The sequence below is a fragment of the Urtica dioica genome, chromosome 7, assembly GCF_054948205.1.
Source record: "Urtica dioica subsp. dioica isolate 48M chromosome 7, U.dioica_male_clone48M_v1_H2, whole genome shotgun sequence".
NCBI lineage: Eukaryota > Viridiplantae > Streptophyta > Magnoliopsida > Rosales > Urticaceae > Urtica > Urtica dioica.
This window is the reverse complement of record NC_142762.1, coordinates 38,804,198-38,820,338: the sequence shown is the minus strand read 5'-3', so window position 1 is coordinate 38,820,338 and position 16,141 is coordinate 38,804,198. Positions and strand designations below refer to the sequence as shown.

Sequence of the window (16,141 nt, the reverse complement as noted above, 5' to 3'; positions counted from 1 at the left end):
TTAGAGACTTGGGAGGGCCTAGATATGGCCGTTGTAAAGTTTAAAATGAGAAAAAGTTCCTTGGGCGAGAGTACATCTAGAGACTTGATTTGGAAAACGGTAAGAAGGATCCTATATAGGTGAGAGACGAAAGCAATTCACAATTCGCTAAGGGGTTGAATGATGAGCTAATGGATTTAAGAGTATGGGCGTTCCACAAAGGGGCATAAGATTGGAAAATTATGTTGTAGGTGGCTTGGGAGACGAGTGGTCTTTGTTCGAAACCGACTTCAATTTGAAAGAATATTGGGCTAGAAGCCCGATCTTGTGAGAGTTCGTTTGGCGAGAGGGAGGCTTTTTGTGATTGCGAGATGAGTTGGTGAACGCTCGTAGCCCGTAGAGGGGACACCGTGTAGGCATTTGTGGTCAAAGAAAGAAACATCGTGCATTGTTTGTGGTCGATGATGGGACAATTGCGAACAACTTCAATAAATAGAAAACTGAACAATGTCTACACCAACACTTATCAATTCATGTCATATGGGTTTGCAATCTCCCTTAATAATTTTAAAAACTAGTTAAATGTAGTTATAAAAATAAAGAAAAAAATAATAAATATGAAGGTATATATGATAAATAAAAATGAAGGGTAGTGTCAGAACATTACTCACGAAAGCTCCCGCCTCCAAACCTCTCTCCCATGCTCTCTCTTTATATCATCTAAATATGACAACTAGGTTGAAACTTGGAATGATCCCTTAAAAACAAACATAATATTCGGGTCCTAGAATGCACACTTAACCTTGCACTACAACAAATACGACATTTACCGACGATTTTTTTTGTCGCTAAAAACCCCGTAATCGTCGCTAAATCTCTTTAGCGACGATTTTAGCGACGATAATAATCGTCGCTAAATATGCGTGCCTAAATATATTTAGCGACGATTTTTTCGTCGCTAAATATTTACCGACGATATGAGCGACGATAATGTCGTCCCTAAATGTCGTGACGAGAAGTTTTTTTCCATTTTGAAACAGGAAATTAGCGACGACTTTGTCGTCGCTAATTCACGCGCGAAAATTTCCCTCGTGAATTAGCGACGACAAAGTCGTCGCTAATTACTTTTGTGTAATAATATTTAGCGACGACTTTGTCGTCGCTAATTATTATTATTATTATTTTTTTTTTCGTCGTTAATTATTTATTTTTTATGGTTTTTTGTTTATGAAATTCTAAAATGAAAAATCAAATAAAAACTAAATTATATTGTCCAAATCAAGAAATATATAAAATCCGATTACGTACGTTTTCGATTATCGAGAAATATGTAAATAATAATCTACTATACACAAAATTTCTAATAAAACACTACTCGCGACGTTTGCTTTGTCGTCCCGCCGCTCGTTTTCCTCCTCCTCGACGTGAAACGCTCTTTTGCTGGCGCTGAAGTTCTGCAGGTTGCGGCGTCGGAGTAGACTGACTTGGTCCGCCGGGCGTCGTCTGCTGGCTGGCGTCGGGAGTCCTCTGTTGGCCGCCCGTCGGAGTGTGGACGTCGGGCGTCGGAGTGTGGACGCCGGCCGTCGGAGTCTGCTGGCTGTGGGATGACGGAGCCTGCTGCGAACTCTGCGGAAATTGGGACATGAACGAGCTAAGGTTGATGCCGGGCACCTGACTCTGTATTGTCTCGGCGAACGCGGCGAGGGTCGATGTCAACACCTCATGCGAGACATATCCTGGTTGCGACGTCCCAGCCTCCGAACCGTAGACTTCGGCGACTTCAGCCGCCATCCGTGCTCCCTGTGGCACCAAACGTCCGACGCCGGTCAAGTGATCAGTCCGCGAACCCATAATATCGCGGATCGCCTGCTGCTCTAGAACGGAAATATGAACGCCGGTCAAGTCATCCCCGCCTCCGCTGCCTCCAGCTCCTGTAGCCGCAGCCATCTGAAATTCAAAACAAAATACGATCCTACCGAAATTTCGGCAGAACCTCCCCTATAAACTTAACAACCCGGCATCAGCCTTTAACTTTAAAACCTGCATAGAAACATCCTAAAACTAAAAATAAATCCAACCTCAGTGGTTCGATCATTTTTAAATCTATAAACAACTAATTAATTTCACATTTCTAGTAGTGTTGATCAACCAATGCTTTGAATTTCCCAATATGCTCGTCGAAAAATTGGTTTTGAATCTGGTAAAAAATAATTATCCTTTTAACCATCTTGAATGGATGTCCGATTTTTTATAACAAACATGCGTTAGAAATTCAGTGCAAATCCTTATTTGATGGTGATGAAGTTAGCCAAACTCTTCCATTTAGAATTTCAAAATAAACAAGGACCGCACATATCGTTTTGTTTCTCTCTCACTAATTTGTCTAAAACACATGTGACGCGTAAAACACTATGATTGAGCTTGTGGTATTGAAAAATATGAACTAAATGCGATGAAAAACGATGTCATACGTATGAACGTATGCACTTATCACGTAGCAAAGTCCTAATATGGGTGGGAATCTTTTCGGTCAAGAGGATATTCGAGCGAGCGCCCTTAGGCGAGGCTCTTTTGGGCAGAAGCCCATTTTTACGAGAGTTTGTCTCTCACAAGGGGTGAATTGGCAATTCGGAGAGGGCCAAGGAAAATGGCTAACATCGAGGGCTCAACGAGAGGCCAATCAATTGTGAGAAACGAATATCGGTTTGGTGAAAGGACGCTAGGGCAAAAGGGTGGTGAGGCGCTCATTCGGGCTGGGCGAGGCGATAGGGACTTGTGCACATGAGCGTTTACGAGAAGGCGAGGGCGAGAGTGTTTGCAAAAAATTCAACAGTCAAGTGCATGCATCGTTTCCAAATAATGTAGCTTTTTATGTTAGGATATCAACCCTTAAGAATTAAATTTATTACTCGAGAACGATTCTAGAAAGTTTATGAAAATATTGAGATAAATATCAATTTCAAAACAGAGCAAACGCGCGAGTAAATAAAACGAGATTCTAAAACGAGGAAAACAAGGTCACAATTTAAAGATATTGACTAAGAAGTTATCCCTTGCCTCGTTTTCGTACGTTGCTAACAAATTCTTAAAAAAAAAATCATTAACCTAATAAAATTAAATGACACTAAACATTAAGTTAGGGGGCCACACTTTTCATGTTGGTAAAAATATTATAATAACATGTCATTTTGGATCCATAACGGATAGTAGTGGTGGATATTGGTGGCCCATTGTTTTACACCCTGCGATTTTACGTTTTGCATTATATTCTACCATACGATTTCCAACAGTAACAGCTAAAATAGGACTCTCTTTTTTTTTTGTCTGTATTATTAAATAAAAAAGGAATATATTTTTTTCAACTCAAATTCATTTCACTAGCCTGTTAATAATTAATAATATCATTGAAAGGAAATGAAATATTATTGGTGATGAGGGTGTATCCCATATTTGCATGCCTGCATTTATTTATATCAGATATTCATCATTATATAAAACAAACCTTACCCAAAAAAAAAAAATTAAACTGGTCAGTTGAACCGGGTTCGTGACCCTTAACTCCATCTACAAATAGGCTGATCAATGAATATTTACAAGAGATATGTTAGCGAAGGAAAGAGAGAGGGAGAGAGATTCAAATCTCTTTCTCTCTCGCGCTTAAGCTTTTTGCTTTTGCTTAATCTCTCAACCTAGAAAGCCTAATAAGCCTGTCGTTGTTTTTTTTATTGTTTGTTTAAACACAATCTTATTCACTAAGCCAAACAAGACTTGGCGTTCTCTCATTTTTTCTCCTCCGTCGGTATGTTTTTCTCTTTTTCATCCACTCGTATTCTATTATTATTATTCTTTTATGTAATTGTTAAACCCCCCATTTATGCAAATACGAAGCTTTTCTTCTCGAGCAAATACAATGATTATATTGGGTTTTTTTTTTTTTTTTGAAGCAAAATGTCTTGGGGTTCTGGTTTTTTGTTTTTCGTTTATTACGGTATATATGAAACTCTTAAACCATGCAAATACGATATTGATTCACGGAAACCAAGTCAACGTTTTCTTTTTCTTATTAATCATGTATTGTTTATCTTTTAATGGAAGAATATGTACGCTATTGGAATTAAATCATGAACTATTGATTTCAACATTCCTAGAATTTTGGCTGCTTTAAGGATAATCCGCTTTTAACGTCGCTCTAGAATTATATTATTCGGGTTTCTGTTTTGTTAGAGTATTTTTCGAATGATGAAAAGTGGACTTTATTGTCTTATACATGCATGTATATATTTGTGTAAATTAATCCTCCAAAGTAATTGAGATAATTTGTTGATTACATGTGAAAAATAGGATATATATATATATATATATATATATATATATATATATTGAATCGTGTACTTTTATTTTCCACGTAGATAATGTTAAATCTGTATTTAAAAGCTAGATACAGATAAGATTAATATGGATTTTGTAGATGATATTGGTCCCTTGATTTTCGCAGTCAATAGACCTTAAAATATGTAACCATATGTTAACTCTTGAAATATATTATAATTATTATCATTCTATTTTGAAAAGGCAATAATTTCACCACTTTTCAAGAAAATACGTGGCTAATCGTTATCGAAATTAAAAAAAAAAAAATGAGATGGCTGTGTAGATTTAAATGCACTGACTTAGGTTTGCTGGTGCCAGCAAACGCTAGTAATAAGGATGATTAAGTAAAGAAATCACACCAAAACAAAGAAGGAACGGTCAAACAAACAGTTTGACCTTGCCATATAAGAATCCGACGTGGCATCCACACGTGTTCTACCCCCCCGGACCCACACCCCTCCTTGCCACTTATACTCTATATTATATTGTAACTTTTTAACAATGAAATAACGCTTCTTCTCTTTTGTTTTTTTTTGTTCCACATGTCACAGGTAAAAAAAAAAACAAAAACCCCCCAAGCGTCGACGTCACCACATAATAGCTGGCTTTTGCTCTCTCTCTCTCTCTCTCTCTCTGTCCTCTCTATCATCAAACACAAAAACACAATCTCTCTCTCTCTCTCTCTATAAATACAAACTCTCTTCCAATTTTCCATGCACAAGAAGACAAGACCCAACACAAAATGCAAAGCTACAAGAAGCAGACGAGAGAGATAGAGCGAGAGATCGAGTCACTGTCGATATTCTCCGATCATCAGGAGCCGAAGCAGGTAGACATTTGCCGGATAAACCCGTGCCTGAACAGCATAATCACGTCGGACTCGCTCTTCTCCTCAACCTTCACCTCTCCCTGCACCTCCTCCTTCTTCGGCGACTCCATCGGAATGGAGAGCTGCGTCGACGTCCTCGCCGACGAGGACTTCCACCTCCTCATCACCCCAAACCCTAGGCCTCCCATGCCGCCCGCCCACGGCCGCGACCGCCGATCCGCGACCTCGCCCATTCCGCCGCCGATCCCCTCCCTCGCCCGGACCGAGAACCTCGCGCCCAGGATGCCCTGGACTCTCCGGCGGGACTACACCTCCGACGGCCGCCTCGTCCTCACCGAGGAGCCCGCCGACCGGCACGAGTACTTCCGCGCCGATCGCTCCAACGGAAGGCTCACTCTCCACCTCGTCGACGCCACCAGATCGTCGTTCTCCTCCGGCGAGGATGATGACGTGGAGGACGAGGAAGAGGAGGTTGTGGTTTCCGATGGGAGTGCGATGGACGGTGGAGATTCGGCGGCGGCGGCGATGAAGAGATTGGAGGTGAGGAGGATCATAGGTGGGCCCAGGTGTGTGGGGGTCGGGATTGGGCTTCCGGCGGCTGTGAGGCCTGTTCACAGCTAAATCATCATCATGAGATTATTATCTGTATTTTTTTTTATAAAAAAAAAAATTGTTATACATTGGATTGTTATGTGAGGGGAAGAGCGAATTTGAGTTGTCGAAAAGATCGGCGTTTTTGTTTAAATTCAAGGTTTTAAAAAAAAAAAAAAAAAATCAATTATTTGACAGAATATGATAAGATTAGGAGGGGTAGGGTTTTTTTATTTTTTATTTTCTTTTGTTTTCTGTATGCCTGTTATCGATCGTTAACTGAACTAGAAGAGTTTATATATTTGAATTAATGAAGATAAAGATATTAGACCATATCCAAACCACTTCATAACAGAGAATAGAGTAAAGTGAGAAGTGACAAAATGAGGTTGGAAAGATTTGAAATTACGAAGGTTTTGGACGAAACCGGATCGGAATTTTTTTTTTTTAGAATCTCGGCACTAGACTCACAAAATCGGAGTTTTCTTTGGATATGGTCTAGTTCGAAAATCGGTCTAGTTCAGTTTAAAAACCACGGTATAAAAGACGGAATCCTCCCGAAAATCACAAATTCGACGGAAAATTTTAGGGTATTTTTCGCGACCCAAACTTGAATTCTTCATCCGATTCCGTCGTTTCCCAAGGAATCCTTCCACTTTTCGACTAGCTTCAGGCAAACTCTCACTACATTTCGACGGAAACTTCACGTGGATTTGGGTAATTGGTCATTATACAGTGAGTGAGTGAAAAAAGGAACTCCAAATGTGAGGTTTCACTATTCATTTCAATCCATTTTAGAGTATGATTTTAACAATATTAATTTTTTTTACTAATTGCAAAACAACCCCAAAACTTATTGTATTTTAATATTTATTATGTTATTATATTAATTATCACAAAATTCTTTTATATTATTCAAATTTGGTAGTATCATCGATCAAAAGTCATTAAATTACATGGCATATATACAAATTAAAATCTTAAAAAATAAATTGCTAAACATTATACATAACGAAGTCAATTGAAAACAATATGATAGACATATTACATTAAAAAAGTCAAAGAGCAAACGCATTTAAAGATCATGTAGGAAAAGTATATTAACGAATAATACTAAATAATAAACAAAAAAAATTACGTAAATAGCCAATTAAAATGTCAATATTTCGTAAATCTTAGGTAAATAGCTATAAAGATGACGTGTCATTCATGATTTGCCCTTTCATTGAAATAAAATGGTGGGATATTTACATCAATTTTATAGGTGTAAATACATGGACGCAACTATTTAGCTAAGATTTACGAAATGTTGGATATATAACAATGTGAAACCGTAGATATGGTATACCTAATTGGTATTTCAATATGATGCACTTCATTTTATAATTGTTTGTCAAATATTTATATGTTATATATATGTAATGTGTGTGTTTATTTTATTAAAAAAAATATTATATAATATGTAAAAAGTTATATAGTATGGTTGGATACAAAAGATACAAGTTAAATATATTTGGATTATAATGTAATAACTATAAAGTTAAAATTATTAAAATATTAGAGAAAATATGGAATATATTTTTGGTGTCAAAAATAAAGTATCGGGTTGGAGATGAAATACTGTCTGAAGTGATTAAATTGCATTTTGGAATATAAAAACTATATTTATAGAGTTTTGTGTTAAATATGCTCTTAAGAAATAATGATAATATTTATTGGTATACTGAATTTGTGGAAAGATCAAGTGGGCACTCCTAATATATATGTATATTGTATATTGTATATATAGTATTGTATACATATATATTGTATCGACTCATCTCTCGTGGGATAAGTACGTCTTTAATGTATAGTATCGCGTAGTTTATGAGCCTAATCTTTGAAATTTGGTTATTTAATTAATCTGAGTAATATCCGTCGAATCCTCTCTATATATGGAAGGAAAAGAAAATGCAAGTACAGATAATCTCAATCTCTTTATAATATATATTTTAAGTTATGATATATCTATACTATATTACGTATTTATATATATATATATATATATATATATATATAAATATATTTGCAAGCGTAGTATGCTACTATTGTTATTATTTAGGGCATTGTAGCAAAATAGTCAGTTTGAAACTATAGATTTTGTTTTTAGTCTATGTTTCATAACTTTTAGGGAAACAGCTAACGTGCTTAGGTGTCAATAATTAATAGACTAATTTTCCCTTTTACTCAATCAAATGGAAATAATGAATATAATTATATTAAATAATAGGCAATAACGATATAAAATAACAGACAATTTCAAAATTGTTATACATAGCCTTTAACCTCTAACAAATCTCAACAAAATATTTTATCAAAGATATCATTAATCACACGGCGCGCTAATCTAGAACGGCTTCACCAAGACTGACGTTACTGTGTAAGAACCTGTCAACACAAATAATAAACATAAATTACTGGAAATTATCTCATTCTCCACATTTAAGTAATTTGAATGGAAATAAATGGAAATAACTGTAAATAAATAATCTGTACCTCTACATTTTTCCAAAAACTAACATTAAAAAATCTTCACTGTTAAAAAAAAATTAACAGTGAGAGTTGGGCCACCTCTAACCAAGCTTCGATCGTCTCTCCCGCCAATCACCACCGCGAGGCTCGTCGAGACCCCGTCTCCAAGCTCTCCCTCCCCTACGCTCTCGTCAAACGCCTCCTGTGGGTGTTGATTTGGCTCCGACGAGCTTTCGCCGACCTCCTCCGCCGCCTCCGGCCGATCTGCGTCATCGGCGACAACTTCTTCGGCTGAACTGCCCCCTTGGCCCGCGACCTCGGCGTCTTCCTCGTCATCTTGGCATGTTGAAGGTTTAAAAAAAAACTCAAATCTGATTTTGTGGAGAGAGAGAGAGAGAGAGAGAGAGAGAGAGAACGTGGTTAAAAAAAAACCAGATCTGATTTTGTGGAGAGAGAGAGAGAGAGAGAACGTGGAAGATAGAGAGAGAACGTGGATTCTAAAATCTGGTAACTATCTTCTACAAAATTAGAATTTAACATGCACAAAAAAAGGAAAAAAAAATAATGTGATTTTAAAAAACTGCTTTAATTGTTGAAGGACAAAAAAGTAAAAAATATTTTGCCACATATTATGGCTATTTCCCTAAAAAACTCCAAACATAAACTAAATCACAAACCTAATGTTATAGGTGGCCTAGTTACTTAGAAAACTCTATTATTTATTGCATCTAACAGATCTGTTTATTGTTATTATTCCATACGATGGTCTGCTTCAGTTGAGACCACAATAGATAAGATTTCGTTTGATATTTACATAGCCATCCTTCTTGATGAGGATAGAATTTTCAGAATAAAACCATCTTATCAAAAAAAAAAAAATCATAAAACCACGATATTTTCTGGAATCTATGTTTTTCAGTAATAATTTACTGTAATATTACACTTGATTTTATTTTTAGAATACGAATATTTCTACTCGCTAAATCGGTATCTTCCTTTGAGTAAAAAAAACGTATAAAGGACATTGTTTGAGTACATTCAAACATGGAAATAATATATATATATATATATATATATATATATATATATATATATATATACATATATTTGTAGGCCGGTGTCCAATAAATAAAAACTCTCCTCTCGCGATTAGAAAGAAAAAAAATATAAAAGGTTCCTAGTTCTTTATTACTATTCTATTTATTGTATTCGTTTTGTTTTTATTATTTCTTCTATCTTTTGTGTTGTCAAATATATTTTAAATGAAATAAAAATTCAAACTAGTCATGCATTTTCAAAAATTGAAATATCAAACAAAATTCCAACTGATTGTTTTTCTTATATGTATTTCCTATTAATATACCTACAAAATAATTCCATACACACACTACACAAGTCACAACGCTGCTCAAGAAAATATAGTGATTGTCTGATTGATAATAAAAATATCAGTTGCAGTTGCAGAGTGCATAAGTACTAAATAAAAGGCACAATTCACGAGGACATATTTCGATATGTTAATTTTGTTTTTAGTGGGCTATAAATGATATAATCATCATTATCATCACATCATGTAGTACAGCTACGTATAAAACCCCAGTCTCATGTCAGACCTTATGATTGGCCTGCATTGTTTCAAAATATAGAATTCTCGCCCATGTTTTAAAGGGGAAATCAGATTTTTATTCATTAATGATTAAATAAGTTACAAATTTTTTCCAGTCCAATAAATATATTATCATGTTTATACTTTTATATTATTATATTGTTAACGTTTCGTATATTTACACGTCAATTTATTACACCTTTTTATTTTAATGAAAAGCCAAATAAAAAATATCACATCATTTTTATATTTATTTATTTAAAATTTACGAAACGTTAATTATATAGCAATTTCAAACGTTTTAGTTGATTGATTACTCAATTTTTTTTATACATAATTTTTTTAATAAGAAATACTACTATTACTTACAGCACTCATTCCCTTATCATCATGATCTCTTCTTTAATATGTTGAAGACTCGCAGAACATTGCCGAAACATCAGTAGTGTTGCACTCTATCGAGGATAGAGTATAGAGTCAGATTAAGTGTTAGAAAAACCACAATATTATTGCAGTTCATGTTCATTACAACTTTTTTTCTTTTAGAAATAGATTCCGATTTCATAACAGATGTTAATCGTTTGAGATTTCAACTTTTCATGACATTCCAAAACTGAAATATTTAGATTCAGAGCAAAGTAATCTTTTATTACATTCCGTGTATTCAAACTGAAAGTAATGTGCGAGTTTTGGTAATTAATATGCTGTCCTATAAATGCAATAGTGTGAAAGTACCTATATATATATATATATATATATATATATATATATATATATATATATATATATATCACATTTTTTAAATGTAGCTTCACATTAGAGTAGACTATCATATTTGCAAGAGATATGAGATGATTGGTAATTCTAGCTCCGTTCAAAGTTGAAGTGTCAATATATTCTTCCGGATATAAAGAAAATATGGAGATAAAGGGCAACCTTATGGCATGCCTCGTGTAGGAAAGATGTATCATATACTATTTCCATTTATCATGAATGAAAAAGATACTTTTTGTTACATATTTGAGTAATAAATCCACTCATAGTTGACTAAAACTCATTTTAACCATAACTTTTTTTTTTTTTACGGATGTCCATTCTACGCGATCAAAAGCCCTTTTCATATCCAGTTTAATTGCAGGATAGCCACTTTTCTATTCCTTCTATTTTCACATAATGAACGGTCTCCAACACAATGAGAACGCTATTAGTGATTGATTGATTAGCAAGTTAAGTAAATTAACTTTCATAAATTGCCATAGGAGAGCATTCTTGAATCTTGAAGACAAAACCTTAGCAATAACGTTATACAATATATTACATAAAGAGATCGGCCCTAACTCAATTACAATGATAGGCTGTTTGATTTTAGGAATTAGAGTGACGAGTGGGTACGTAGTTTGTGGCTCGGTCATCTTTCCCATCAAGACAGTCTGTCTAATGATATATCAATATCGGTGATAAACATAACAAGGAGACCACAATTCTCGAGCTTTTGTCTACAGTCATTGATATCATTTTTTTTTTGCTATTTATTAATGTCCGATCTCAAACTTTTCCGAACCCATTTAAAAATCTGGTCTTAACCAAATCGTGCATACCCCTTATTACCTATAAATTAAGTGTATATATATACTATATTTGTCCCCAATATGTGTCTAGATTTGGTGCTATACATCGGCCGATGTACATACATAGATAATGACTTCTCCTAACATTTTGTGTGTGTGTTTTAGTCATTTCACGTTTTAATAATCGTCCTTATAACTCTGAAAAACTTATTCCAAACTCTTTCCAAATGTAACTTTTGGACCTCATTACATGTAGTTTTAACCTTTACCCAAATTTGTGCCATAGTCTAATATACTCTACAATGTAAGCTAAATACAGTGATGACATGGCGATCATTATATAGACATATTGACGCGCGCGCACACACACTGAGTAATTACACACTCTCTCTCTCTCTGATCTATTTATAGCTAGTGGCTTGACCACGTATGGTTGGTTCGAAGTGCGGGCTGTTATGTCGCTCTCATTTGGGATAGTCCACGACTCATTTTCCATGCAGAGAAGATGCCAATTTTAAATCCATTGCATGCACTGTGATGATTGGCATTCGTTTTTTAGTCTAATAATTTCTAGGCTATTCTGTTTTGGATTACAGCTCGAGATTCTTTTGGATCTTATGGTTATTGGTACACCAGGATTTCCTTTCTGCCTGGTAAATTTATTATCGTCCAGCGGTGAACCAGTTTGTATTTATTTACCCTTTTTTGTTCTTTTGCGCTTAGTAATATATATCAAAGAAAGAAGAGAAATTCACAACAATAATATCATTTGTTTGAATATTACCCAAAAATCAACTAAAATAAAAATATTGATACATATGGGAATGAGACCGGAAATCTAGAATAGGGAGACTAATTTACAAAAAACAATTCGAGGGGGGTTGATTTGTAAATTTTGAAGATAAAAAATGTAAAAATAAAATGAAAATGGGTTTAAACTGCAAAAAAAATGAGGGGGATAAAGCCCACCCTAAGCTGGTATAGTTTCGTGTTTAGACATATTTAGTACCAAATCAATCACGAATTAGTTGATTTCGTGACACATTTGATCACGAATTGATTGATTTTTTTACACCATTTGATACTAAACATATTAATATTTGAGTTTTTGTTGATTTTTGGTAGGCGATAAATAATTGATATTATTGTTGTAAATTTTCTATAAAAAAATGTAAATATATATTGTTGTTTTTTAAAAAGAGTGTGCGAATCGGCTTTAAATGATGGGGATTGCTTGAATAGTATTGTGTGTGTGTGTGTATATATATATATATATATATATATATATATATATATATATATATATATATTAATAAAATAGTATTGTATTTTGTATACATTTAATTATATTTACTGCTACATATTTATATAATAGTACAATCTTAATTAAAGCACATTTTTTTAACGCTTGATAGTTTTGCCACGTGAACGAACTTCGAGAAGTTGTGATTTCAGATTTAAGAAAACAAGGAGACGTAAAATCGTTGAAGGGTATTTTAAGAAGAAAAAATATAGGGAAATTTGCGTCAATGTCACAAATTCGTCGGGTTTTTACATTTGTGTTACAAAGTTGTCAAAATTGCATTTGTGTCACGTATTTACATTCGTGTCACATGTGCAAATTTCAAATTACTCTCTCTCATCATTTAATCTTTTATTAGTTACTCCATGTATTCTGAATTTTTACAATATCTCATTAAAAATCACTTCATTTTCCTCTAAAACTTTCTAAAATTTTTACGTGTGACTTATTTGCAATTTAATTGCCAATTTGTGACATAAAATGCAAATACCACAAAAATATATATACGGGAAAATGACATAATTTATTCTTCATTCAAAATTCAGATTTTGCTAGATTTTAGGCAAGTTTGGTAATATTTTTGGAAAGAGACTTCTAAAAAAAAAAAAAAAAAATAAAGACAGGAATCCAAAGGCCAAAACTCGCTACGCATGATCGACTCATTTGTCGCCTTTCCTGTCATTTTCGTCTCAGTACGAAAAGGAATAACAATTTATAATTTTAATAAACTCTGGAAACAATAAACGAGGAACAGGAAGTGAAAGTCACTGGATCTTCATTGTTCATTCAATATATAATTTTTTCAAAATCATATAATAAATAAAAAGGCTTCTTTTAACCTAATCAATGAACTCTGGTCTTGATACATATTTTGCCAAGTTTCCGTCAACATTACCTTGTTATTTTAGGTAATTTAATTTGTTTGGGTAGTTGGGGGATTATTACAAAACTTTAAAATTTTGACCAAAATCTGTTATCGCTTCTAATTTCAAAATCATAATCAAGTTTATTTTGTCAATAAAATAAGAGAAATTACACGAATTAAATCACGTGAAAAGAATTAAGTCACGTGAAAAGTTAGAATTTCAAACTAGCCAATGTTTTGATATTTTTGTTTAAATAGTCAATTATGATGGTGTGATAATTAAACCAAGTATTTGCTTCCAATTTTCTCTTTTTATTTAAAATAAAAAATTAATAAAAAATCAATTATTGATTGTCCATTAAAACCCTAAACGTAAATAGACAATCATATCTCATTCTCTCTCTCTGAATAAAATGTTCTTCTTCCAAAAGCTTCATATTGAGATCACTATATTTGTTGCTCATCCACATCAATCGCCTCTGTAATTGAATTATTGTTTTAATCCTCCATCTGAATGAATTTACATTTTATTCAGAGAATTTCGCTAAATCAAAAATTAGGTCATTGGTTATTACCTGACATTAGATTCAAGACAGAGACTTTTTCGACGCAGCGGGAGTTTCCGGCGACAACGGCACAATTGCTGGTCCAGACGCTGATAGAGGTCTCGGCGAGCGTTTTGAGCGCCGCGAGAGCTTCTGCGACCTTTGCCGTGACAGAGTTCCGCCTGATGGTCGGCTTTCCAAGGCGAAGCTCCGACACGTCAAGATTCAGGATATTAGTAGCCTGTTTTTTCAAATCTAAGATTGGCGCTACTGATCAGTCCTCCGACAAGGCGTAGAAGGGTGGAGTTCGTCGTGGCGTGGTGTGTGACATAGATTCATTGTGGGTGGGGTGCTTTACCATCGCACATAGATAGGTGGTGGTGGTGAGAGATGAAGAATATGAGAGCAAGTTATATGTGTCTATTTGTGATAATGCCGATATATGCATGTAAATTTGTGTTAATGTCGGTATATTTGTGTTAATGTGGTAAATTTGTTAGAAACGCCGTCTTAATAAATTTGAGATCTCTTTTTTCGTAACCCGTCATTTGTTTATTTTGGTCAATTTGACACGATATATTTGTAATATATTGAAACTAACCATATTTACTAAAATTTACATATATTAACAATACTACCAAATTTTTAGTCCGACTCGTCAATGGTGTTATTCGCGTCAAGGATCTCTGTGGGGTATTCGTCATGTGTAGGGATTGCAATTTGACCCGTTACCCGCATTCCAACCTGTTACCCGATTTATTCGGGTCGGGTAATACCCGTTCTTTTTGGTAAACGGGTAATACCCGTTAGGGTTTTAACGGGTCCGGGTACGGGTAACAGAATAGTCATCCCGTACCCGGTTACCCGGGACCCGACCCGTTAACTTTTAAATATTTAAAAAGATAACAAATTTTAATATGTTGCAATGAAGATGACCAAATTTACAATGAAAATGATCAATTTGCAATGAAGACTTCTTTTGTATTTTTATTTATTTATTTTGAATTTTAATGTTCTTTATATTGTAGTAGCATTTTGATATTTTTCACCTAAATTTTATTATTTTTAAACTTTATATTGTTGATGGATTTTTATTTTATAAACGAGTAAACGGGTAAGCGGGTCTACCCGACCCGCTACCCTTTTTTAAACCGGGTAAACGGGTAACGTGTCCAATATTTTTAACCCGCTTACCCGGCGGGTATCCCCGTTATCCGGCCCGTCTTAAAATCCGGGTAAACGGGTCTGGGTAATGGGTAAAAAATTATAGCGGGTACGGGTAACGGAATAGGTATACCCGGCTTTACCCGTACCCGTTGCCATCCCTAGTCATGTGGTTGCGGAAATATGGTCTTATGAGAGAGAGAGAGAGAAAATGACCATTAAATGTGGTTATGGTCAATTCATTTAATGTCTCATTTTTTTATTTTAGTTATGAAATGTTTAATGAAGAATATTTTAGATATTAGATCTTCTTCAACTTCTATTAATAGCTATTTTACTAAATTAATAAAACTTTAACTATTTAGCAAAACTTAAATTTGTTATTAACTAGTTAGCTATAGAGTCCATAAGATAATTATAATTTTAGAATTAAAAGAAATTAATAGATTTTGGTCGAAATAAATTAAAATGATCATGGGGATAATCCTTTGATTAGTATCAAGGATAGTCCCACATCGATTGGGTATTACGATCCTGGGCTCTTTATAAGGCTTGTGGGTTACTCCTCTAATTACCAAGCTTGGTTTTAGATGGAACCCCACACCTTTAAGATGGTATCAGAGCGGGGCCCATTCTCGGTTGTGGGCTACCTTATCGGGCCTATACTTCACGCTTCCAGTGCCTGTGCCAATGTGTGCCTGTGCCAATGTGTGCCTGTGCCTGTGCGCGTGAGGGGGTGTATCAAGGATAGTCCCACATCGATTGGGTATTACGATCCTGGGCTCTTTATAAGGCTTGTGGGTTACTCC

At 34.7% G+C, this 16,141-nt stretch overlaps 1 protein-coding gene across 1 annotated transcript; it reads left to right on the top strand.

The window, feature by feature from the left end:
- The first annotated feature begins 5,089 nt into the window (after nt 1-5,089).
- On the top strand, nt 5,090-5,803 carry LOC149391410 (uncharacterized). The gene has a single exon (XM_089621188.1). It carries the CDS (start codon nt 5,093-5,095, stop codon nt 5,798-5,800), a length of 708 nt encoding a protein of 235 aa, XP_089477314.1. The 5' UTR covers nt 5,090-5,092; the 3' UTR covers nt 5,801-5,803.
- Nucleotides 5,804-16,141: the final 10,338 nt, after the last annotated feature.

Excerpts from the sequence above, each read along its gene's own strand:
- LOC149391410 (XM_089621188.1), top strand. The coding sequence starts at position 5,093 with ATGCAAAGCTACAAGAAGCAGACGAGAGAGATAGAGCGAGAGATCGAG.